Source organism: Epargyreus clarus, unplaced genomic scaffold (genome assembly GCF_041222505.1).
Source record: "Epargyreus clarus isolate Ecla_fem2 unplaced genomic scaffold, WU_Ecla_fem_2.2 ptg000018l, whole genome shotgun sequence".
NCBI lineage: Eukaryota > Metazoa > Arthropoda > Insecta > Lepidoptera > Hesperiidae > Epargyreus > Epargyreus clarus.
This window is the reverse complement of record NW_027332226.1, coordinates 16,104,419-16,129,945: the sequence shown is the minus strand read 5'-3', so window position 1 is coordinate 16,129,945 and position 25,527 is coordinate 16,104,419. Positions and strand designations below refer to the sequence as shown.

The following is a 25,527-nucleotide window of genomic DNA, read 5'->3' as shown; positions in this document are numbered from 1 at the left end:
TCCACAAGAGATAAAAATACCTACTTTTGATTACAGCGCGTGTATGTAAAATATTATTATAGCATAACATTAATTAGTTATATTTATTAAAGTAAAATACTATGTAGTGGCAGTATGAGGTAGATTATAAAAATATGCAGTGATACAAATATTTCATACAGTAGGAAATATCGCGAAAAACGTTGCTTAGTTTTACAAAAGTATTTGTAAGAATAATTGTGCCAACACAATGTACCTACAGATAACAGTTAGTATCGGGTAATACCCCCGAACAAAATGTACGACACGTCAGTTTAGGATATTATGCATTAATTACTTAGTATAGTTTTGTTAAGAACTAATATAAAATATACACAAAAATAGTATTATAGTCGACTAATACCTATAAAAATACAACAAATACCTAATTTATGTAGTACAACTTACTATGACATTAATTTAATAATACTTGCAATGGCAGACATCTGTTAAACATATATTTAAAGTATTCAAATAATCGCATTTTCAATGTACGCTACTATGTAAACTTCTGACTGATTTAAAATTTAATGGCTATCTATGGCATTTTACGGTTAAATATAGCAAAATAGAATGGAAGTCAGGTTCCAAGCTGAACGAAATGTTAACCTGATGATTAAATTAGATCAGCTCAGGAACAACGTTTGCATTGCTAAGATTGAGATTGTTGCTCTAAAGCAGAAATAGATTTGGCGATGATACTCTTACAGGTAGGTAGCCCACAAAATGTGTCACCACCTTTTCATTATTTATATTATCTAGCTTTGTTATCTATCCGCATCCATAGGTACATACTGCGCCACAGATCCAATAGTACCAAAACTTGCTATAACTTCTTAGGACGCTTTTCTTACGCAGCAGGTATTTTCTAACTAAAACAAGACATGTAATAGATAACAATAATATAATAGAGTATAATATAATAGTAACTATTATTTATTTACAGTTACGCCTACATTGACTAATTTATTGTTCTACTAATTGGCTAACTCTGTCACCGTTAAGAAGCTGGCAAATAATGATTACAGATACGATATGTCTAGCTTACCTATGTTAATCTAAATACGTACTTAATAAAGATCTTAAAAATAAGAAGGTATATTATTGCTAAGTATAGTGGAAAAAAGAATTTTAATTATAAGTAGTAAATCCAAGTAGGTACAGACCAGTATTCAATGTTTTTATAACAAACCTAGTAAGTAATAAAATATATGAGTGTAATTACGCATAATACGGAGAAACAATACGATAACGAAGAGTAAGCAAAATCTATTTTTCAAGTTGAATTAATTTGAAGTCTACGAAAGTCATCAAACAATACTGTTGAGAAGTTTATGCTAAAAAGAGAAACATGAGTATTTATTAAAGGGTCTGTCTGCCCTTTGCAAACGTCTTAAAAGTAACAACAAAAGCGGCCCACGCATAATAGCAGTTGCTATGTTAGGGCAATACTATTGATCACATTAGACATTCGGCGATATACCACATATAAAGAAAACACCCATGTCCCCTTCAAAAATCACAATTTCAATTCACTTGTTAGCTTCCTTAATGTAGAGCCGTGTATCCATTAGACTTTGTTTGACTGTTTGCCGGTGATGGGTCGCGGAGACCAGTGTCCGCGACTGGTCCAGCGGAGTCAGTGTGTGGGCGCGTGGTGGTGTCGCGCGAGGGCGGGCGGCGCGGCGGCGGGCGGCGCGGGGGCGGGCGGCGCCAGCGGCCAGTAGGGCGGCGCGTCGGGCGCCTGCGCCTGGCACGCCGCCGCCAGGCCCGCCCAGCTGAACCGGTACGCGTACCGCTTGCCGTGCACCTGCAGGACATATTTCACCGTTACTCTATTGAACCCCCATTTCAAATGTTTCAACATAGCACGTTGCAAACAGCTGCGTACCGTTAGTGCTTGGCTGGTGGATGTTGAAAATATTCACAAGTAGACACAGTCTTCTTCTGCTTTATAAGCCTTTACAATTTATGTATACACAATGGGTAGTCAACCTAGGTAGAATCTGGGGTCTGTCCCTGTAGTTCCGGGACTAGAATAGGGCTACGGTATCCCCTGCCTGTCGTAGGAGGCGACTAAAAGAGGGCTTCCGGGGTTGCGGGCGGCAAGAGTGGGAGCTCGGACCGTCCAGCAAGCGACCCCGGGAAGAACGGCGGTATATGTGGTCGCATACCGTCGTAAACACTACATGGTGTGGGAGGAGCGAAAACTGCTCCCCCAGGGTAGAGCCCGATCGGGGCATCGCGCTTGGAGGGTTCCGGTTGTGTTCCGTCGGAGATCCCGGAGTTCTCCAACAAGCGTTGAGGACGACCACCGGGGGGGTTTTAGTTGGGTAAAAATCCCACATAACCCGGCGTCGCTCCCACGTCGTCGGGTACCTTTTGAAGGTTTCCCCCTCGAGAAGAAAAAAAAAAAAAAGGTAGAATCTGGGGTATAGTGCAGTGTACCCGCCAAGTCGAGCAAAAAAAAGCGGCACGTCCGTACCATACTTTTCTCGAAGCAGTTCAAGTCATTTTCGAAACTTTGAGACTTTTTTACAAGTTTTGATTGTTTTTGATAGTAAAACTTAATCTCTTTGAAATTTGGATTAAATCGTCCATAAAAAAGGGGTTTTAAAGAACACACAAATACAGTTATAATATAAAATCTGTCGACGAAATCATACAAGGAAAGTATGTACCTTGGTCATGATGTTCTTGTCGTAGTAGTAGCGCAGCGCGCGCGACAGCTTGTCGTAGTTCATGTTGGGCTTCTGCTTGCGGCGGCCCCAGCGCCGCGCCACCTCGTCCGGGTCCGACAGACGGAACTCGCCCTCGCTCGGCGTACCCTGCACACACACATTCTTCTTTAATCATACTGGATCTAGAATAAACACATACACTCACCCACACCCACACCCTCTTACAACATAAGCAAAAACACCTGCGTTGAACTTTGTCATAGATTTAAGATGCATATAACTTATAATTCGTTTAATTGTATTTTTGTAAGTTTGTATATTCCTTAATTTTATTTCTGTACTCCGAGGTGGACGTAAATAGTGGCGACACAGTTTAAACTATTGCCGCTATTTACGACAATACCATTTGTAAAACTGTTTTTGCTTCGAAATAAATCTTTAAATCTTTTAAACGTGAACCCACGAGTTCACGTTTGTTCTAGGATTGAGAAAGAGGAACAAATCCAGAGTCCCGAAACTACATGTCACAGTCATTTTGTAGCCTCAAAGTCTAAATTGTTTTAAGAATTTATTTTATTTAGTTTTTAGTAGGTACTCTATCAAATGATATAGGTTTAACTAATTAGGTTTTTATAAGTTGAATATTATTTAATAATATTATTAAACCCAAACGCAAGAAATTTCATTTCGAAAAAAAAAATTGGCTATGTAGGAGAAAACTGAAATGAGAAAGCAAAGCGGCAAGGATGCTCATTTTATTTAAAGGTGTAGTAAGCAAGTCTCTTTCGAACTGTCCGAAGGTAGCAATGCGTCTTTCATCGGCTCGTAATAGGATTCCTGCTGTTTTAACAATCAATTGTCTATGGACTGCGGCGATCACTTGTATGTCTACGTATTACTTGTGGTACATGACTGGCGGGTGGGCCAGACCTCACCTCCCAGCAGATGCCGGGCGCGCCGGCAGACAGCTCTTCCAGTAGAAACTGCCACAGCTGCACCTGCCCACCGCTGCTGCGCGCACAACCGCTTATCGCCGCGTAGGGATCTGCCGATTATACATTACATTCAGTTGATTATCTAGCGTTTACTCAGTATGATATGACTATCTATATAGATACGTCCTCATCCCATAGGTGTCGGCGGCTACTAAAGGTGCATATTTAGCCTAGTAACTATGACCAATGACCAACATCCAAAAGCACGAATGGTGATTACACTATAATTAACTTTCTAGGAATAGGCTATGACCGTGAAATTAAAATATATCTCAGTAGTTTACGTACAATACACGGCTCATTCAAATGAGTTGCTAATCCCACTTTATGATTCATGAACTAAAGTATCAAGTCTTACTTCTAATAAAACGTAGGTACCTACTCTAACCGGGTAACATCAGTGAAATATAGAGCGAATACGAATATACTTAATCTTAGTATATGATAAAAATAAACCAATCAACGTATACGTAAATCCAAGCAGAATACCTTTGTGCCTGCAGAGTGCAGAGTACAGTGAGATAATACTTGTCATAATAGAAACAACTAGTATTATTATTAAAAAAAACCGAACGCATTATAAATCTAACCTACGTTAAACATAATTTATATATTTTTTATTTTTTTTTATAATATAGGGGTAGCAGACGAGCATGCTGTACGCCGGATGGTAAGTGGCTACTGCTGCCCATGGACATCTGTAATCAACCCCAGATAGGATTGAAATATATTTATTATATAAAACTACTACCGGATCGGAACGCGACCTCTGCTGATTAGATCAGATATTCCTACCTGAGGTCGGCCACAGATGCGCCGCTACTGCTGAGGACTAAGCTGAAACGCCTCGGGAAAGTATGTCTCCCTTACCACACCCTTCAAACCAGAACACAACAGCGCTTAACACTGCTGGTATAAGGCAGAAATAGGTTTGGCGGTGGTGCCGCCGGAGTCGAACTACAAAGGGTTCTACCGCCTTCATAAATGCATCTTTCTTAATCTTAGCCTACGGTTACGGGTTACGTTATTTAAGATCGTAGCACGTAGTACGTAGCACAGTGCTACGCAGAAAATAATTTACAAGACATCTCATACAGTTGTGGTGTAAGATCTCGATATAAGAGGACCTTCACCGAGCTGGTTAATGGATGAAAAGTATTTTAAGTCGAATTAAATATGTCGATAATTATATTGCAAATAGGTTGTCTAAAAATTTCAGTCCAGAATATGATGTTTTTACAATTAATTTTTTTTTCTTTAACATTTCACTGGTCTGATTTATGGACTACATACCAATCGAAAGTATGAAGCCTACAGAATATACAAATGTTAGGTTGACTATTCTTTGCCTGTCACAACCCTTGAGTAAGCGGGTATAGACAGGTAAACAAGTTGGCCTACCCAAGGACTGTGACAGGCAAAAAATAGTTATCCTCACGTTTGCATATTATATAGGCTTCATATATACGATTAGTATGTATTTTTTCTATTAACGAAACCAGTGAGATGTTTAAGAAAAAGAAATCATATTCTGGACTGAAATTTTTTAGTCAACCCTTTTGCAATATACTTTTTGACATGCTTAATTTGATATAAAAAACGTTTCATCCATTAAGCAGCTCGTTGAGGGTCGTTCTATTTCGGGATCTTCTACTATTGCTCTCCGGCTGCCTGCTGCAGGAAGTAAATAGCTTAGCAACTAGTATTCAAATTAATTTCATTCACAACTTTCGTGATATTATTTAGAAACCGTTATAGCAGCATTTAATTTCGGTCTATTAAGTTTGGAAATGATTTTATAAAAAGTAAAATTTTTAATCATCTTCAGTAGCCATTAAATAAGGGGAAGTCGTTACGCGAAATTAGTGTGCATACTTTTATGCTTATACGAGCTTTTGCCCGCGGCTTCGCTCGCGTTACGAAGTAATATTTTTATACACTATTTTATCCCCTTGGGTGTAGAATTGATCAAAATCCTTACTTAGCGGATGCCTACGTCATAACATATACCTGCATGCCAAATTTCAGCCCGATCCGTCCAGTGGTTTGGGCTGTGCGTTAATAGATCACTATGTCAGTCAGTCACCTTTGAGTTACATATATTTAGATTTATTACCCATACAAGTTGTTATGTAATTATATCATCACAATTAACATCCAAATTTTATTAACTAAGTAGGTACTACTTAATACTGATATGTATTTATTTAAATAAACAATTAATAAAATTTACTGAATTATTATACTATAAATATAAAAATAAGGAAGTGATGAGCAAATTTCAACGATTTGATTCTGAAGGGGACCATCCCACTAAAAATTCTCCTTAAAGGCTTCGTCCTATGATACCATACAGCCGACATCGGATAGCGACCTCTCGTTGAGGAACGAGAGGTGCTAGCGGCGCTCCCTTGAGAGCGACCGCTGGATAGTTTACACTGAAGGTGTCAACGTATCACTCTTGATTCTGAAATGTCACCGTGGTCTTTAATAATACATACGTATGTAATATATATGTATATACTTTGCTATATTTCTTGTCAAAGAGAGGTCTCTTTAACAAGAAATATAGCAAAGTTTTTTAGACTATTATAAATAAATAAAACTATTACCCATGGACTACATCCACCGATATATCGTGATGTTCCATTGCATTACAAAAACCAGACTGGAAGCAGACTGTTACCTTGGTAGAGCTGCTGGATGCGGCGGTGCTCGCTCGCGCTCAGCCACAGCATCGCACGGCCACACACTTACACGAAGTACATCACACTAGGACCACTTTTTACACACATATTATTTCACTACAAATAAACACTTGTTTATTTCTTACATGCGTTTGCACGAGTTATCAGTACGAAATAACATAGCATTAAGTTACCAAAAGTTCTGTTTATTCGTCTAATATTTAAGATTCCATCGTCTTATTACCTATGATTTTGTTAGGATTGGCTCGGTTTTTTATTTAACTTGAGAATTACGTGAATATAAACAAAACGGTGTCCGGATGTGCGTCCGGATGCGCGACCGGAAGCCGGCGAGTGGCGGCGGAAGCGGCTGCCGCGCGCCGCCCGCCCTCGCGCCGCCGCCCCCGCCCTCGCACTTGATCTTATCCTTCAACAATATATCTTACCGTAGAGCCTGAAGATAATTCGCTTTATTGTATAAAGTGCTTCATGAATAATTCGTCTACGATTTTTTTTAATGCAAACTATTATTTTAACTTATATGAAACCGAAAATACTTTGCTTCAAATACTATGTTTCATTCCAATCAATTAAAATCAATCAGTATCCATTGAAAATCTAACACAGATTTTTCATTCACATTCACAAGAATACTGATTTATCTACGCGAACAAAAGATGAATTATACTCGTAAGATTAATATGCAAATAGTTCTATTTAGAGATATTATTGAAATAAATAAATCGATACAAAATGAAAAACGTGTGAACAATATATGTAAGATAAATAGCGTGCACATTACATTTAATTTTTAAATTGAAAATAGACGCATGAATAGTGTCTACCAATAAATACGCATACATATGTAAATGTGAATTCAGTATTCTTAAAGTTACGTTTGCAATTTATTAAAGTCCACGGCACCACACCCGCTGCGCTACACCGACCCCAGATTGCGGCGCGCTCCTGGATTAAGAAGAATCCCTTCTGCGTCGGTTAATTTAATAAAAATAGATCTTGCTGTACGTCTCCGCATGCATAATGCATGGCGTCCAGCGGCGCTATCTGCTCATTACGTGAACTCACCCCCGACCCCAGCTTCGGAGTCAATTCCACCGATAAAGGTCGTGATAGTTCTGCCCTTGATCGTTATTGCCGAATAATGTTGCCATTTTCTTCTCTAAGTCTATTTGATGGGTTCGGACACTTCCTATTTCTATGTTAATACAAAAGTTAACGTAATGAGTGTTAATTCTTGATAGGTTTGAAGCAGCGAGCACTGGATTGAGGATAAATTGGAAGGAAGTTGCTTTTATGATTTTGAAACTGAGTAGATAAAATCTACGATTGTTCCTTTAAAAAAAATACAATAAAAAACAAATAACGTAAAAATTTTATTTGCCTTTTGTAAATATAAATTGCTTTAGGTACGTATAAATAGGGAGTGTGTGTCATGGAGTAACTCAATAACGTCAGGAAAGAAGTAATAAAATATGATAAAAAATATAGCAATAAAACCAAATAGGAGTATATAATTTAACCTCGTTTTGGGTGTTCGGTTAATAAACACACACTGCTTGATCTGTTGATGTGGTTAGATAATTAAATTAATTAATGTTAATGTGTGTAGGTGGGTGTATGCGTGGTATCGAGTGGCCCGAGACAGTCCACTCGGCTCTAATGTCACAAGGCCGCTGTAAATTACGTCCTCCGCCAAGCGATTCCAAGAAACTTTTATCGCGTGTCACAAGTCACAAGCTGCCAGATATTCGAATTTGTATGTCCTAGTAGATTTGTATTATTTACGTACACACGTTGTACATGAGAGATGTAAGGTGTTTGTACAAGCAAGATTTTTTAGTTAATATTTTCTTAATGATAAAGGACATTTCTTAAATCGAATTTTATAGGTATCACTACCTGTATCCGTAGAGCCGTATCTACATGTACGTGTATCTAATGTGTAGTAGCATCTATATGTATACTTACAGCTTTATAATATTCAGTAAATAAAACAGATTAAAAGAAAATTGGCTTAATAATATGGGTTGTTTAAAATTACATATTGTTTTGGAGCGAAAATATCTCAGTCTGTGGTTTTAGACAACAGGTAGTCAATGATAATAGAGAGACATAATGATTTGTAATTAAGTACTTATAATATCCAAGAAAGCAATCTTTACTTCTTTAAAAAAATCTATTAAGTATCATTTATTTTAATCCCATAACGATTTGCTTGGTACTTAAAATTCATAAAATTTTAATCAAGTACGTGCAATAAATAAACCACATTTGTAAACTGTGCACTATTAGAACTTTTAGCTGTGCATTTAGTGTTCCGCTGCCGCCTGTCCGTGGGCCACACAGCCTCCGGTGGCACAAGGCGGCGGCGCTCGGAGGAGGAGCGAGCGCCGGCCCGCCTACTGCGCCGCCGCCTCTGGAGCCCATCTTGAGAAAATGATCTCTCGGAACCACATGAAAGGACGGAGGCTTAAGAGGTGACTCTTGTATTTTGACAGGTTAATTCGAGGAGCGGCGGAGCGGCTACAGTAAAGTGATATTGGTGGGATTGTATTTACAGGTTGAATTTTTATAAGATTGGAGTGATAAACAAGCTTGTATTCCACGTGGTGGTAAGTGGTCGCTGTTGCCCGTATACAGTTGTGACCAACTCCATGTGATCTACCTGAACATTATCACACGTTCATCTCCAAGGCGACATAAAACTATAAAATGCCCGCTTCATCATAAAGGAGAACAAGAGCTCTCCTTTTGAGTAGGATCCAATGTAGGATTTATCTGGAGGTTGAAACATTTGAAAGTTACAGCGACCACTAATAGGTAGTATCTTTAGGTAGGCCGACAACATTTTTACTGTTTTTTTTTAAATTTATCATTTACTTAAAATCGGTCGTTCGTGAAGGGATCACAAAATTAGTTAGAGTTCCCGGTAGGTATCGTCGAGAATCTTTGATGTTGGCCCGGCGTGTGATTTTCTTTAATTTTGTCTTCATATTTTTTGATATAGTGAGTCTACAACGTTTAAACAGTTTTTAACCGACTTCAAAAAAATGAGGAGGGTCTCAAATCGTCGGAATTTTCAAATTTTTATACTGACTGTAGACTACCTGAATAAAACATATTACCTACAATATGTAGGTGCCTACATTTATTATTTTTGAATAGTATGTACCGTGAGTCAAATGATGTTTCACGATGGGCGTTCCCAGTTATTTATTGTAAGAAATCCATCAGAGAAATCCGTTATACATGGCGGATTCGAACAACCAGTTTGGGCGAGCTTGGCCGCGCGACATATGAAGGGACACGGTCGAATAGAAAGTATCGATACATTAATACTATCGAAAAACGAGAAACGTACCCGTAAAAATATCGAAACAAAAGTAATGAAGTACTGTCTCTCTAGTTATAACTCGAATATATTGATGCCAACTTCGCGGGCTTGCCCCAAAGTTCCGTGACGACTTTTATGTCATAAAATTTCAGGGATTTTTTGTTACTTAGTCTTGATCTACTATGTGGTATCGTGGACCGTCTAACCAAAAGTTTGCAGTCCACTGTTTTATAAGGTTCGATATGGTTAGATATGTTTGGTTCGAAATGACATCGAAACTCGAAGCTTCGAGGTCTCAACTAGTGTTTACCTAATTAAGTAATTTTAAAGATTAATCATACGATCTGTCAAAAAGTACTAATTGAGCGAAAGTATCCATTATAAAGTAAGCGTACAAAAATATCGGTATCAAAAAGATATGTACTCGATTCCATAAAGTATCGATACTTTCTCCATGTACCAGGCATGTGTCCGGGCTGGCCAGTGGCGCGTCCAGTGTGGGAACCCTTCACGACGTGACTCACCGCGGGCGGCGGAATGCGGATCCAGTTGGCCAGCACGCGACTTACTTTTTACTCTATAAAATGTGGTATAATTACGAAACAATTTTTAGAACGTCTAACTTAATTACTTTACAATTATTCAATTCTCAGTAGCAGCGTGGTAAAATTTTAGGTATTGTTTTCTTGCCCGCCATGAATAAAATTTATTTAGTATACAGTACATATATATTTATTACATTTAATCTAAGTCTCAAAATCTACTGATATTACAGTACTGTTTAATAAATCTTATTTAGAGTCACGCATACGAAAAAGTATACTTCGTTACAACAATTCTACTGGTTAGTTTAATTCCAAATTGAAATGAGATGTAATATCTCCAAAGTTAGCAATGGACTAGGTAACACCCAGGAGGTGTGTAATCTTAGAATAGTGATGAAGTGAGTGTAACGGTGTGGAGGTATGATTTAATTTGAACAGCGTCATAAATCCCGCGGAGGCGTCCCGGATCCCGCGCGTCACGCGTCACGGGGAGCGAGCAGGGTTGCCCCTGGACTGTGAAATCTATACTAATATTATAAAGAGGAAAACATTGTTTGTTAGTTTGATTGTAATGAATAGGCTCAAAAACTACATCACCATCGAAAGCTACATTATCCACGAGTAACATAGGCTATATTTTATAAGAAATATATTTGATAAATAGATTTTGAGGCGGTACAAAGTTTGCCGGGTCAGCTAGTACTATATAAACTTAGAATACTAACAAGTACCTATGAGAATCAGTATTAACTACTACATAAGTCATTTGCTAATCGTTTATTTCTTTTTGTATTGTCAGTTAGTTCATTAGTTCCCATACATGCTGATTAATATGTCGTCTGCAAAGAGTACCTGCCTTAAGAAACCATAATTTCTAACACTATGTAAATAATTCATGAGGTAAAGAAGTGGTCCCAAAATAATTTTAGATAGGAACTTATTTAAATAAGAAATACCTATCTATATGAAAAAATATTTGCTAATTAAAAAACCCTTTGCAATTGTGAAACTTGTCAACAATAAACAATCTAGAACCCGTCCGTGGACCAGATCCTAGCCCCAAATTGTGAACCCTAAATGCAGGCTAAATCCCGACGACGGAGCGCGCCCTCCATTGACTTGCAAATGATCACCTGCTGGGCGCGCCCTTACCACAGGTACACGTCACTCTAAATCATTTTATGATGAAAATATCCTTGCGAAAAATAAATAATCAATCATCTGCCCTTTTGTATCATTCAAACTTATAAAAATATTACAAATCTGCAAATAAATTAATCGTCTCTTTTTAGGTAATGTTATGTATTGTAAAGCTGGTGATTGACAGGCGAGGTTCAATGCGGTTTTGTAGCCTTACCGGTAAAGCTCGCCGGTGCATCATGCAAAACCGCAGCCTTGTGTGACGAGCCTGGCTCGCAGCTATTCCCTAATAACTTAGATCCTCTTATCTTCATTCAAATTTTAAACTACGCAGAGTTTCTAAAACCAACTAGAACCAACAAGTAAGTACCTGTCATAAGTTTCGAAATCTTCTGATAGAGTCAACTAACTCTACTAAAATATACTTATACCTAGTCGAGTCTAAATTATAATAAGTAACGTTTTAAACTCTCAGACAATTACATATTATTGTAAAGACATACAAACATACCAGTGGTAGGGCCCACAAAGCTGTAAGGGCAATATCTCCGCCTGAACTCGAGGGCGGCGCTATCAAATGAGGTGAGATCTCGTCTGTTTGTGGTGCCCTCGCCCCCCGACACTGTCATTATGACACTTCATAAGCGTTAAGCTCTGCTCAAGGAGAGTTATGAACTGTAATCGATTATTGAGTGTTAAGTTTTGAAGGAACTGTGATTAAGATAACGTTAATAAATTAAATATTTTTATTTTAAGTTATTAATTATGTGTCAAGTTCCCAATTCACGCGTACTAACACCACACTATAATGACCACTGCGTGGACGGGTGTTAATCTTGAAACTGAATAGATTTATCAAAACGGGCATAATTTTTGCGTCTTTTTTTTATAATATAGGAGTAGCAGACGAGCATGCAGTCCACCTGATGGTAAGTGGCTACTGCCGCCCATGGACATCTGTAATCAACCCCAGATAGGATTAGATATTCCTACCTAAGGTCGGCCACAGATGCGCCGCTACCCCTGAGGACTAAGCTGGAACGCCTCGGAAAAGTCTGTCTCCCTTACCACACCTTTCAAAACGGAACACAGCAGCGCCTAACACTGCTGTTATTAGGTAGAAATAGGTGTGGCGGTGGTGCCGCCGGCTTCGAACCACAAAAGGTTCTACCACCTTTACTTTTGCTTTACTTTTGCGTCTAAATCTAATGTGGAAAATATCAACCACATCGGAACCTCACAACCACAAGAAGGGACAGTGATGCTGATCATATTTAATAAATGTTTGCTACCGTATGATGTGGTGTGAACAAGCACCAACAAGTATACTATACTATTATATAAACCACTTATGTTAAAAATTTATGTAGAAATTATATATTCATGTCATACGTTGCATTTGTACAACTTTATTTTTTTTCTACCTAACCTTTAACTTTTAATAGTTCTCAGTAATAAACAGTAGGTACCATTGCATGAATATTGAATTTCTTAAGTACTTTTCAACGATATCCTATTCTTTATCAATTTAAGCTGTCAGCTGATGGATTAAATGTATATGCGGCTTTAGTAGGTAGAAACAATATCCGTTGAACTAATTGAAAATGGCGCCAGCGGACGAGACACTGCTTGTGTTTCTCAGAAATTATTTCATGTGAACCCAAAATGTCTTCGTAGACTAACTTTTCTATTAATAGATTTGTGTAAAGTTTTCCTCCTCCTTACGAAAATTCATATGTAATAATTTGAAGAAATTATAATAAATAGGGAATCTTTATTACATGCGTATACCATACAACGAGCATTCTGGCAGGCTTAGGCCAACTGTAATTTAATTATTCTTGTTAGTGAGCGCTGATTTTTGACTTTTTGAACAGTTACAAAACTCTTTCTAAGTATACCACTTACAAAATTATTTTGTGCGAATAGGACTTTGCTCATCGGCGAATGGTGCATTGGGGATGTCTTAAAAAGTTAAGACGAGAGAGACGCGGAGTGATTGCATCTATGTTTCCGTAAGTGCATTGGTACTCAATAACACTAGTTTACAAAATTATTTTTTTTATCTGTTGCCGCCAATTTTATGAATGTAAATGTTCATTTATAACTCGTTTTTGATATATTATATACTCTCAAAATTATTTGTACAGCTCGAGTTTTATTTTTTTCTTTTTTATATTTTTTTCTTATTTATTAGTCCTTAGTCCATAACGAGCACATTTTACTGTGTTACGAATAATATCTGTTTTTTTTGTGACACGAGTACTTCAAGAAGACGTTGTTTAAATAATCCAAATAACTTTTGCACCATTTGCGGAGAGTACGTGTTAAAGAATTGTCGGAAAGTTATATCAGAGTTGGTTAAAAAAACCGATATTCTGTATTTTAATAGTCCTTGGATAAAAATGACAAGTCTTGGGCGCCTAATTGTGTTTGTATATCGTGTTTTGGATATTTAAGATTATGGACAAGTTGTAAAAGAAGTGCCTTTAAATTTTGTAACACCAACTATTTGGCGAGAACCACAAAATCATCTCCATGACTGTTACTTTTGTAGCACGAACATAAACAACATAAACTCCAAATATCGAATTAAACGTCAATTTCCAAGTACTATTTGTGTTCATCTTCCAGTGCAACATTCATCTGACTTGTTACTGTTAAAAATATACCTGGACCCTTATAAGAAATTGATACTGAAACACCATGTTCATCACCAAATGATGTTAATTGGAAGGTATACCAAATGAGCCGAAATGCTTTTCCCAAAACGAGTTAGATGATCTTGTAAGAGATTTGGATCTTTCTAAATGAGCTTCAGAATTGTTGGCATCAAGAGTTCAGTTCGTTCAGAAATCATCCTTCCGCCATTGCATATAAAATTGGGCATCATGAAACAGTTTAAGTCACTAGATAAAAACGGAAATTGGTTTAATTTCATTTGTCAAAAATATGCTCAGCTTACTATCGAAAAGATTAAAGCCAGCATTTTTAATGGGCCCCAAATTCGACAACTTAAGAAAGATTGCCAAATTTAGGGATTCAATGACTGAGCTTGAATTAAGAGCTTGGATAGCTTTCCTCTCTGTTATGCAAAATTTTCTCGGAAATAAGAAATTGGAAAATTATATCGACCTTGTTGAAGACCTTCTTTTACAATTAAAAAATATGGGGTGCAATATGAGTATAAAACTCCACTTTCTCCATAGTCACCTGGACAGGTTTTCGGAAAATTGAGGAGATATGAGCGAAGAGCAAGGAGAGCGTATGCATCAGGACTTACGCGTGATAGAAGAACGTTAGCAGGCATCCGAACATGATGTCTGACTATTGCTGGTCTCTGATATGCCATTTTCCAAAATCAACACATAACAGATGAGCTTTAAAACGAAGTTTTTTAGATCTAAATGTTTAATTAAATTTTTTATTTCTTTTTTTTCCATATAAACACTTGTTTTTTTCTGTTTTAAACGTATATAGCTGAAACTGAAAAACTAAAGCTGATAAAAAATAACTTATATATTTAAAATGTGAATAATATATGTACTCAAGAACAGATACTTTTTTTTCCGGCAACACATGTACTGTAAACTAGTGTAATTAATGTAGCGAATCTTATGTTCATCTCTGGATCTCTTCATCAATAATTTAATATGTCTCCAGAATCCATTATTTTAAGAAATCCCCAAGGTTTTTTATCCTAGATATTTGTAATTATATTGGCGTAGTTAGGTACTAAATAGTGCTGAAACGTGCTGTGCTGTTATGAAGAAGATTAATTTATAATGTAACCGAGTACCATAAAAATTGTTTCGCCGGGGCGGCCTAGTGCAAATATGATTTATCTTTATATAGAAAAACCTAAAAATTAACTTAGCGTGTGGTCGTCGGTCTGGTGGGCAAATATCCACAAAATAAACGTGTAGGATTTATGTACGTAACTAATGGCTTCGACTCCGGCGCCGTGGGGAGTGTCCCGGCGGCCGGCGGCCAATGGCGGCGATGCCTCCGAATTATTCGGTGTTTAGACTGCTCAATTAGAGTGGATTATCCAAAGGCACTAGCAGGAAAGACGTTTAATGTGTTATGAGATAAGCTGAAGGACGTCTGGGTCGCAGACTGGTCGCACATAAATCATGTCATTTGTACGAAACCACTGTATTAAAAAGAAAATTGAATCATCACATATACCTACTTTAAAATAAATTATGCAAGATTTGTACCATCATGATAATTGTTTTTAACACGACAAATAGCAACATGTTATCATGTTGCTATTTGTCGTAAAATATTAACTACTTATATGTAATCTATCAATATCTGGAAAAGACTCTACATATAAGGATTTATTAATTCATGAAATATTGTAATATTTTGTTACGTAATTAATATTCAACGAATTGAGTTTTATAATAGAGTGGATTGCACGTACAAAGCCACATAACAATTTCGTGACCGCCGAGATGACACATCTACAACTCTCCCACGAAGTTTTTGTCAGTGGCCGGCGCCAACGTGACACACTCGCGCGCCCCGCGACACAACCACCGCGGTACATGCATGGGGATACTCACATTATGGCTAAGGTAGCAGATGCGAGGATGGCATAGCAGGAAGTACCGTGGTCTTGAGCGAGATCTATTGAATCAATCCGGAACATACTGAATCACGGTTCCTAGTAAATATTGAGTCACTTCCGAAGCACATCCACGGTAGAGCCACAAGAATACAGTCGTGAATGGACCGCGTTATGCAATTAAGATATATTACTCATTATGCCAGAAAGTAGGTCGGCGGCGCGGATGGTAAATTGAAGTTTTGGCAATTTTATATAAAATTGATTATCAAAGGTGATCAAGGGTAAAATAATATTGTAGAAAGTAAGAAATTAGTATTAAGGTGGACCCATAACTTACTAGGGTTCAAACCATTATAAATCCAGTAGAAATCATCAGAAATTTTGAAGTCCATACTACACATTTGATATTTTGATTTGTAATTTTTTGAATCCCTTGTTGGTTTTAATTTAACCTCACATTTTTGTTATAAATATAGGTATCTAGTTATAGCAAATAATATATAATTTATAACTTCATGATGCTTATAGTTTGTGTTTTCGTAAGTTTATAAATACTACTGACTTGTCTCAGGCCACTTCTAATTCTGAGTGAATAGCCGCGACCACCAAAATGATGGTGAAGGTTTCACTATAAAAATATTAAATCGCAACCTTCCTGATGGACAGAACAATAATACCAATGGGAATATAGAGCTACATAGAGATAAGAAAAGATGTTTGAATGTTCATCCCCTAAGAGGCATAGAAAGAGGAAGAAAGCCTAGTTTTTATTTCCCTGACAAATCAATTCATTTCATTTCTACTTGGATAGTCACAGTAAATGAATCCACATTTATGTGATTACTTCGTTTACTGTTGCATAAGGTCATCGAACGAGATGTTTGGCATAATTATCTTTGCGCTACAAGGAATTCAGTGACAAACTATTCAATAATTTTGTTTTCATCTTTATAGCATCGGATTCCAGTGTTTTGGCGCGAACTCCGCGCATTCCCGCGCGCCACGCGCCACTTACTCACGGATGAATCACTAATGATGCTCGCAATTTGATTTCCCACGTTACTGTAATGATGCAGATTTGTGCCGCTTCACACTCTCAGAGTCCTTTTAATAAATGCTTAAATCACGACTTTAATTTTATTGTCGCCCATTCTTTACATATTAATCAGATGACGCAAATATTTTAAGGAAGTGTTTCAATTCCAAGAGCACTGAGAGTACTGGAAAAGTAAATTTACAAATTTACTATTCCATCCAGGGCCAGTTCGTACTCTCGAAAAGTAAGATCATAAGATGTGGTAATTAAAATATTATGATTTATGATATAAAAAGCGCTCCAAGTTTGTTTTACAGAAAGGCTTATTGGGATTTTAAATTGAAATGAAATAAAATCGATTCATAAACTGAACGGTTATTTTGATTGTAATGAAAGATAGTTTTCAACCCACATACGATCTTCGAGATAGAGTGAATCTTATGGAAGTGGACCGCGAACTGTGATCGAGTGCTAAGATCAAAATGTCCGGTCCCCAGGCAGTCATAAAGATAGCAATGGCAATGAATGAATTCCGCGCGCTGATCAAATAGAACTCCTCGATAAAAAAAAATCTTGTATTTATGTATCGAGTTTTAAATTGATTTAGTAGTTTTATATGAAATTATTCTTCAAAATTGTTTCGTCTAGGATTTTTTTAATTAAAGTTCTGTCTATAGTACAGTACAGTCTTAATTTTAGTCAATTCAAGTTAGCATAACAATTAAATATTCGTAAAAAAAACTCAAGAAAAAAACACTAACTACTTAATAATATATCGTTGATGTATCTACCACATAAAAATTTAATATTTAATAAAAGTGTTTATTCAGCTATATGCCGGGAGGTCCTTTCAAAATAAAGGGCATGCACTGCAAAGAATATGGAATGCAGATTTAGTTGGTGAGCGGTAGACAGGAGGCTAGGTATGCGTACGCAGACAAATAAAACTAATTGGCACTTGCATAGCGGGCGGCTCGCCGACCGCGGCCCGGCTTTGGGAGGAAAACGATTTGATTATTTATGAATAATATATTTAAAAGTGATAGAACTCGTCGTGCTTCAACTGCAGAAGACACACCACCATACCACAGCCGTAGCTATTTTTTTCTGGAGAGAGCTTTTATGTTTTGGATTTTTTCGTCAACCTTAGTATTCGTATAGTATTTAGCAACCCTCACGAGGTTACATGAAACGGTTTTGAATGGAATTTGACCACACAATCCTGCGGCTATAATCACGGACGATGCGCTTAAAATTTTAATTTGAATTCCAAAATCCTCCTCCCGGCTACGTCCATGCACTACATCTTCCTTGCTTTTAAAATCGGTGTTAACTGGTGTGTACCTACTGGATTGAATAATTTGGTAAGACAATCAAAGAGACTAATATCAGGCAAGAGACTAATTCAACTTAGTCTACAAGAGCAACATCAATTACGTAAAACAACATTCAGATACGACTGTAGCTTTCTTCAACTGATCGTAGTCGAATTAAAACACAGCAAGAACAGTACAGTAAACATTTATCATTTCACCAGACGAATACATATGTCAGCATGATTATGCGATGCATTGCTACTTTATTTACGAAATGGACAAACAGATTTCGAATACATTATTCCTTATAGCTTTCGACGGTGGGTCGATAGGTGCGTCCCACGGTGGAGCGGCGAGCCCTGTCCGTAGGAAGATCAAAAGTTTTCAAATGTACTAAATTCTGTTGATAATGGATGTTGTCGCAAACATACACATATCCGGTTGTTTTTGAAATAGTTACCAACCGAGAATTATAAATTTACTAACTAGCTAATTTTAAGGTTTCCATCAGTCAGCTCTCCTATTGCTGGACATAGATCTCTGCTAGAAACCTGTGTTTTGGGAAATGGCAGCATATAAATAGGGCCTTACTCTAATCACGCCAAGATTACAGACTTAAGTAGCTGTTCTTGTTGATGATTCTAAAGGAATAGCTTTTAAAGATGCTGCTGCTGTCATGTCATAATTTTATTTTAGAATGAATTAAATATTGTTTATACATATTAATGATGATGTTAATACATTAATGTCTTACGTTGTGTACGATTCGAGGATGGTAAAATCCTTTGATATTCCACCCCGGAGGCACTACCACCACATCTATTTTTATCACGCTTTTATTAGCTTGGGTTGTATGTATGTATGTATGTAACGGAATCTTTGAACTCGATTTTTACCCACTTTGAACAGTCCGATTAATTTAAAATGTTGAACAATTATCAAGAACCGATGACAATACACGATTTTAATAATTTTATCCAATTCCCCTCATCAGGATCGTCAGGAATCAGGATTAACGATTTTCCTTGTGAGATTTTAGCGTGGTTTTTAGTTTTTAAACTATAATTATTATAACGGCAATGTATATTATTATTAAAAAAATATCTAAATATCTTCTATATTATTAAAAAAATATTAAATAATTATTAGTAATATATTGCAATACCGTATTAGGAATCATCTAAAAGCAAGATATTTATTTGGGTGATCTAGATCTGTAAAATTCATTGTTGCTGGTAATGTGCAATAATTTTGAAGCTTTGAACTTTGGATTTGAAAAAATCCTACGTACTTACTTGTATATAAAACTACATAACACATATTTTTGATCGTGAAAACTCAGTTCTCTATTTTAGTTTGACAGATCTTCAAAAACTGTATACAAGCGGCCCTCGCAACTAGACTCAACCAGTTTACAGCTAAATGGACGCCTGCCACCAGCCGCCAGCCGCCAGCAGCCAGGTGGTAGTGCACGTAGGTGTGTCGCGTAAATATTTACACACGCACGCACAAATGGGCACAGTACATAAATGTCATTTCACTCTAGAATGATCGTTGATACGCGATATGTTTACGTATTTTGTTAACTGGTTTACATAGATTTCAGAACGTTGCTCGTACCTAATTGATTTTCTAGTCAGATGACGAAGATTACACAACATTATGAAATTCAGAATCACTACTAATTGAGTTTTCCCAAATGTTTACAGAGAATCCTCGTGTAAAATATTACGAGTGTTTTATCACACCGTAATTCATAATTATATTTATGTACAAAAAATTATCTAGGTACAGAGTACATAAGTACTTTTTGATAATATACAATCTGGTTAATTGTACAAATACAATTGTTTGCTCCACATATCTCATTGACGGACTAAATACTAATTTGAAGTAGATAATGCATTATATAATTTTGTGAGAGTCGATAGTAAACCATTGACTGAGAGCACCGCAAGTGGTTCCTCGAGGTAACTAGTAATTACGGTGGTTTAGTTCGATACAAGTGTTTATTTCCGAGAAGCGTACTGAGTCAACGAGATGAATGGCGGCGAGCGGCGAGCGGCGGTTGCGCCGTGACTCAGCGACTCAGCGCGCATCCATTGATAAGTTTTTTGGCGCGAACGCTATCAGTTTATTGCTATCAAAATATTATAAGTATTAAGGAATTATCACATTTTACACATTAATATTTAATTAATAAATGTAGTGACGCGCAGATGTTTAATAAACGATAAAACAAATTGTACCTACATTCATACGTAATCACAGGAAGGTAGTATAATTATATTAATCCTATCTGTGCAACGTAACATCTTACCTACCGAGTCTATTTATGTTTTTTTTTTTTGCTTTTTACATAACGTAACAAATTTCTTTTGGATATGGCTATGTTAGTTAAATAAATAGCCACACAGGGTCACACTAAAGGGTCACAAATAAAAAGCCCATTATTTTTGTGAATTGCAATGGGAATAATAATTTACGGTACATTACTGAATCGATTTTGATGAAGTTGAATACACCAAGAAAAAGGCCACATTTTTAAATACAAAAATGGAACCTGTAGGAACTTAATTCCCCATAGAAAGTCAAATGGTATCTCTATAAGACCGACGACGTAGCGTAGAGTTAATTATCGTAAAATGTATAATTTGGACACCTACAACAATGGAACATATTAAAGAAGCTACAAAACGGCATTTGCTAAAAATTATTTTTAATAATTTAATCTAAAGCTCGTCTGGAAAAAGGGTGATATAAAATATGTGCTGAGTTGCTGACCGTGTTCGGCGTGCGCGTGCGCGGTGGAGCTGTGCGCGGGCGCCTGGTGCTCGGGCAGCGGCGGCGGCGGCGCGCGGCCCGTGGCGGCGGCGCGCGCGTGCTGCACGTGCGCCTGCAGGATGCGCGCCGCCTCGCTCTCGCCCTCGCACACCTACGCAATGTCACCATCCTTTACTATCTAGGTATTCTACTGATGTTGCTAAACGAGAACTTAGGAGGTCAAACACTGGGGAAGATTGGAAGAGGAATGGTGCTATGGAACGATGAATTAAAAGGGATTCAATTAAATTGTTTTAAATGGAAATAGAAAGAAATCTGCAAGATTGAAAATACAATAAATACCTATGTGTGTGTGTAATGGTTGACAAAAATATGAAAGAAGCTTCCTATATGGATAGACTTGTAGCATTTTTCTTTAGCTGTTGCAGTCCTATCGTATTAAAAGGATAGCCTGCAGCATTATAGGTAATTCTCTTAACTCCGAAACAAGCAAATTTACATTAAATTTAGCCACTAATTCTGATCAAATTCCCGCCCCACTTGATTTTCTTTACAAGCCGCGGGTTACGATCTAAACAAGCCAATCATATCATGTCTATAAAAATCTGAAGTTAATTTACAAAATATTTTACCACGACTGCTTTTGAAGACTAAGTTCGAAATGGGTTCTAGCGCTACTGAATAGGTGCTGGTTATGAAATTTAGATGCTGTAAGCGCCTAAAATTTTTTCGCGGCAATTACATGTTACTACATAATGTTGCTCTCCGATTGTTTCTTCTAAAAGCACATTAAGTTTTCTTCTAAAAGTGTACATTTTGTTTTATTACGACATGTTTAAATAGATACTTCTAACTGTTAACTTGATTAACTTAACGATTTTATATACCGATTTTACGTATCTAAAGGATCAAATATATCTGCATTGGTTGCAGTGATTTTTTGCGTAAATAGTTTAAAACCTATTTCATGACTAAATCATACAAATTACATCAATTTAATCAGCGTTGGTATATACGGTTTAAGAACTAAGTGTGGTACCTGTAGCCAGTCCTCTGGTGTGAGCTGGAGCAGCGCGGGTCCAGCGTGTGGCAGCAGGCGGCGTCGCGGCGCCCGCACGCTGAACGTGCACGCCGCCCACCGCACCCAGCGCAGCACGTCGCGACGCTCCCATTTCTCAGGATCTGACACACAATAACACACACTAGATATTCTCAACCCAACAATCACAAAAGTACAGTAGCTACACCTAACAAACATCATACCTCGACACTGTATGCTGCACAAGTTCTCCTTTTAAAGAAAGAAGTAATAACTTGACAGTTTTGACAGCTTTTTATACCATAGCCAGATATCTATGATGTACGATTTCAGTTACAATAACGATTCGATGATTGAATGATTCAAGTAGAGTAAATATACACTCCTTGATCTAAAATGAAGAAATTGAAATGTACTCAAAAATAAAGGTATTAATAATTTAGCTTGCTAATTTTACTACAACTAAATTAGCTTGCTAATTAAGACAGTCGACTGAGATCGCTTTTATTCTGCCGCTCAGAAGAAAATTAAAATCAACAGTGAACAACCGCTCGAAGAAGAAACCAGCAAATTTAATAGTTATTAACATTGTAACAATTGCAACGAAACGCCTGTAACATTTACGTAGAATATTTAATGTATTGAGTTATGACGTCTGTAAATTAAATTTGTATCAGGAGTTTCTTTTACTGAATATTTAGATTTATAATTCTAGCAGCGTGAACTTTTAGGAGAAGTTTGTAGATAAACAGGTTACAGTTGACATAGGAGATGGTTAGTTATTGAATAATTGTGAAAAATTTGCATAGTACCCTACCTATTATATATGTACAGTCATGTCAACATGCATAAGTAGGTACATATGTATATATGACAGTAACACCAGATTAATCGTGTAAAGTGTTACAACCTTAAATTACGTTAACATGCATTCATAATTAGAGTATTAAAATCATACTTATTAATAACAATGTTTTATAAGTTGTACAATGGCATTCAACACATCTTACAAAAAGCTACAAAAATATGGTAGCTTCGAGTCAGGTCAGAATGAGTCTAGAAACAGTAAAAAAGTGCCAGTAAAATACCATTTTAGTCTACTCAGTACTCTTGCCAATCTTTCTAATCATATATTCTTGCAGTCATTGAGTTATACTGATTTTGTAAATAGATAATGTATTTTATGAAAATTGCCATGAATTTTCATACATGTGGGGAATTCGGTGGCCATCGCAGAACGTCCATTATATGCTTCTGACTTTTACATGTTCGCACACCTTTAAATGAACGGATAGTCTCGTAAAACCTGAAACGAAACCCGCTTTCAGACGGTACGCTGAAACGCGTGATAAATTTTTTTGGAGGACCACGCAAGCTATTACAAAAAAACATTTTCTCGGTCATAAGAACCTTCTCCTTTTTCGAAACCGCAGACTATCTGGAGAGTACAACTTATTAAATCTCTTTACCAGTCCGAACAAAGTCGATTGTACGTAGAGCAAAATAATTATGAATAATATGGGGTAAATATTCCATTTAATTATTTGGTTCTTTTGAGTGCCGTAGTCTCCACTGCAGCTACATACCTATATAGGCCTACTAAAAATATCCTTTTAGACCGTTTAATTCACCTGGTAAAGTTTTTTAATCAGTAGTTCGTTTTCAAATGTAAGTAGAGCTGCTTATGACATGGAACAGTTGTTTTAAATTATCCTATATTATTTCGAATATTCTTGAATGGTCTGACTATGAAATAGTCAGTTTATATATGTAGATTAAATTGCAATCAACGTTGAATATTTTTTTGTAGACATCAAATTGAAACATTCGGGTAAAAATTTTAATAAAAGGAATAAGTAATAAATTGTGAACGCGTACAAGTAAATTACTATTATTTACCATAAACATTCTTTGTTTATACCTCAGCTTTACAAAATTTTTACATCTACATCATATTTAGTGCTTAAGAAAAAAAGTGAATTTACGTTATTAAATTCGTTATACAGATGCAGTGTTTCATGAATTCACAAGTTATTATGTTAAGTAAGTAATATTCTACTTTCCCGGTTATTTTGATATTAACATTTTAAGGTGTAAGTAAAAATAAGCTATAAAACATATATTAAATGACTCTACATTGCCTGTATTGTGAGATCAAAGAACTAAAGAATAATGGTATTAATCATTAGAACATTTTATTAAATATAACAAAATTTATATTAGGCAACAATACCGTAATAATGGTAATAAGATTTTAGATTCACTATAAATGACCTATCGTATTATCATAGAAAAATTGCTGGTAATTTAAAAAAGTTTTAATCTCTACATTTTAGGCCTTTACAAAAAAATAATTTATTAATCCCGACCTGCTTTATACGTTTTATATATAATTCTTAATATTTAACGGTAGGGAAATACACGTAATATTCGTGTGTTATATAGATGTTAACACGTATTATTTGTATTCTATCATTATATACAAAAACTTAATAGTTATGTAATATTAAATTGAACCTTTTTTAAATTACCCATAATACTATAGTTGTTGGTATAGATTATGGAATTAATGTTATTTACTGAACAAATTGGGATTTATCTCCGACGTTTCCCGCCGGCCCTAGGCCTAAATGCAGGATGCATTCTACTTATACTATTTATCACATTTAACTAAAATAACGTGGTTTTACAAGGAATCGAGTTATTATTAACAACTAGGACAGTTGAGGCTTAAACTGTGACAGATAGTTAAGTAATCCAAAAATAATGTCTACTTATCCAAAAAAATATTATCAGGGTGCTCAAATCAATTTTGATATCTGACATATAGGTACTATAGCTATTTTATAAATGGGTATGGACATATATCGAAATTCTAGGCGTAGGGATAGACTTTATAATATCCGGTCTCACCTGGATCAGAAAGAGATATAAGATTTTGAATCACTTACCTCAAAACATTATTACTCACAGTTGCAACATAACCTAACTGACTTATCGAACTTTTGAACTATATTAATAAATAGTTATCAATAAAGTATATTAAAGAAATCCACAAAGTATTGTTTAATAAAGCCTAAACTTGCTTAATTCTTCAACTAAGCTTCCTTCTTTTTACATAAGGACCGAGAAACACGAACGAAGAGTTAATGGCTAAATGTTTAGTTAGAAGAGCACCACAAACATTATTAGATCACTTCAGATCCAGTAGATTCCATTGAGAAACTTCATTAAATCACACAAGTAGCACACGACATTTACCGCCAGGAACGGTTTCATCCCCCGAGTCGGAGTCTGAATCGGAGTCGGCGAGCGAGGGGGTCGCCGGGGGCGCGGGGGTCCCGGGCTCCAT

The 25,527-nt window shown here is 36.5% G+C and overlaps 1 protein-coding gene across 1 annotated transcript; it reads right to left on the bottom strand.

Annotated features, from left to right (window-relative positions):
• Positions 1-1,657: 1,657 nt before the first annotated feature.
• On the bottom strand, positions 1,658-25,527 carry LOC140749669 (DNA-binding protein D-ETS-6). The gene is made up of 8 exons (XM_073082786.1): positions 25,437-25,527; positions 22,176-22,318; positions 21,157-21,287; positions 9,054-9,063; positions 6,759-6,796; positions 3,635-3,707; positions 2,700-2,846; positions 1,658-1,828 (listed from the first exon to the last, which is right to left on the bottom strand). Exons 1-8 carry the CDS (start codon positions 25,525-25,527, stop codon positions 1,658-1,660), a joined length of 804 nt encoding a protein of 267 aa, XP_072938887.1.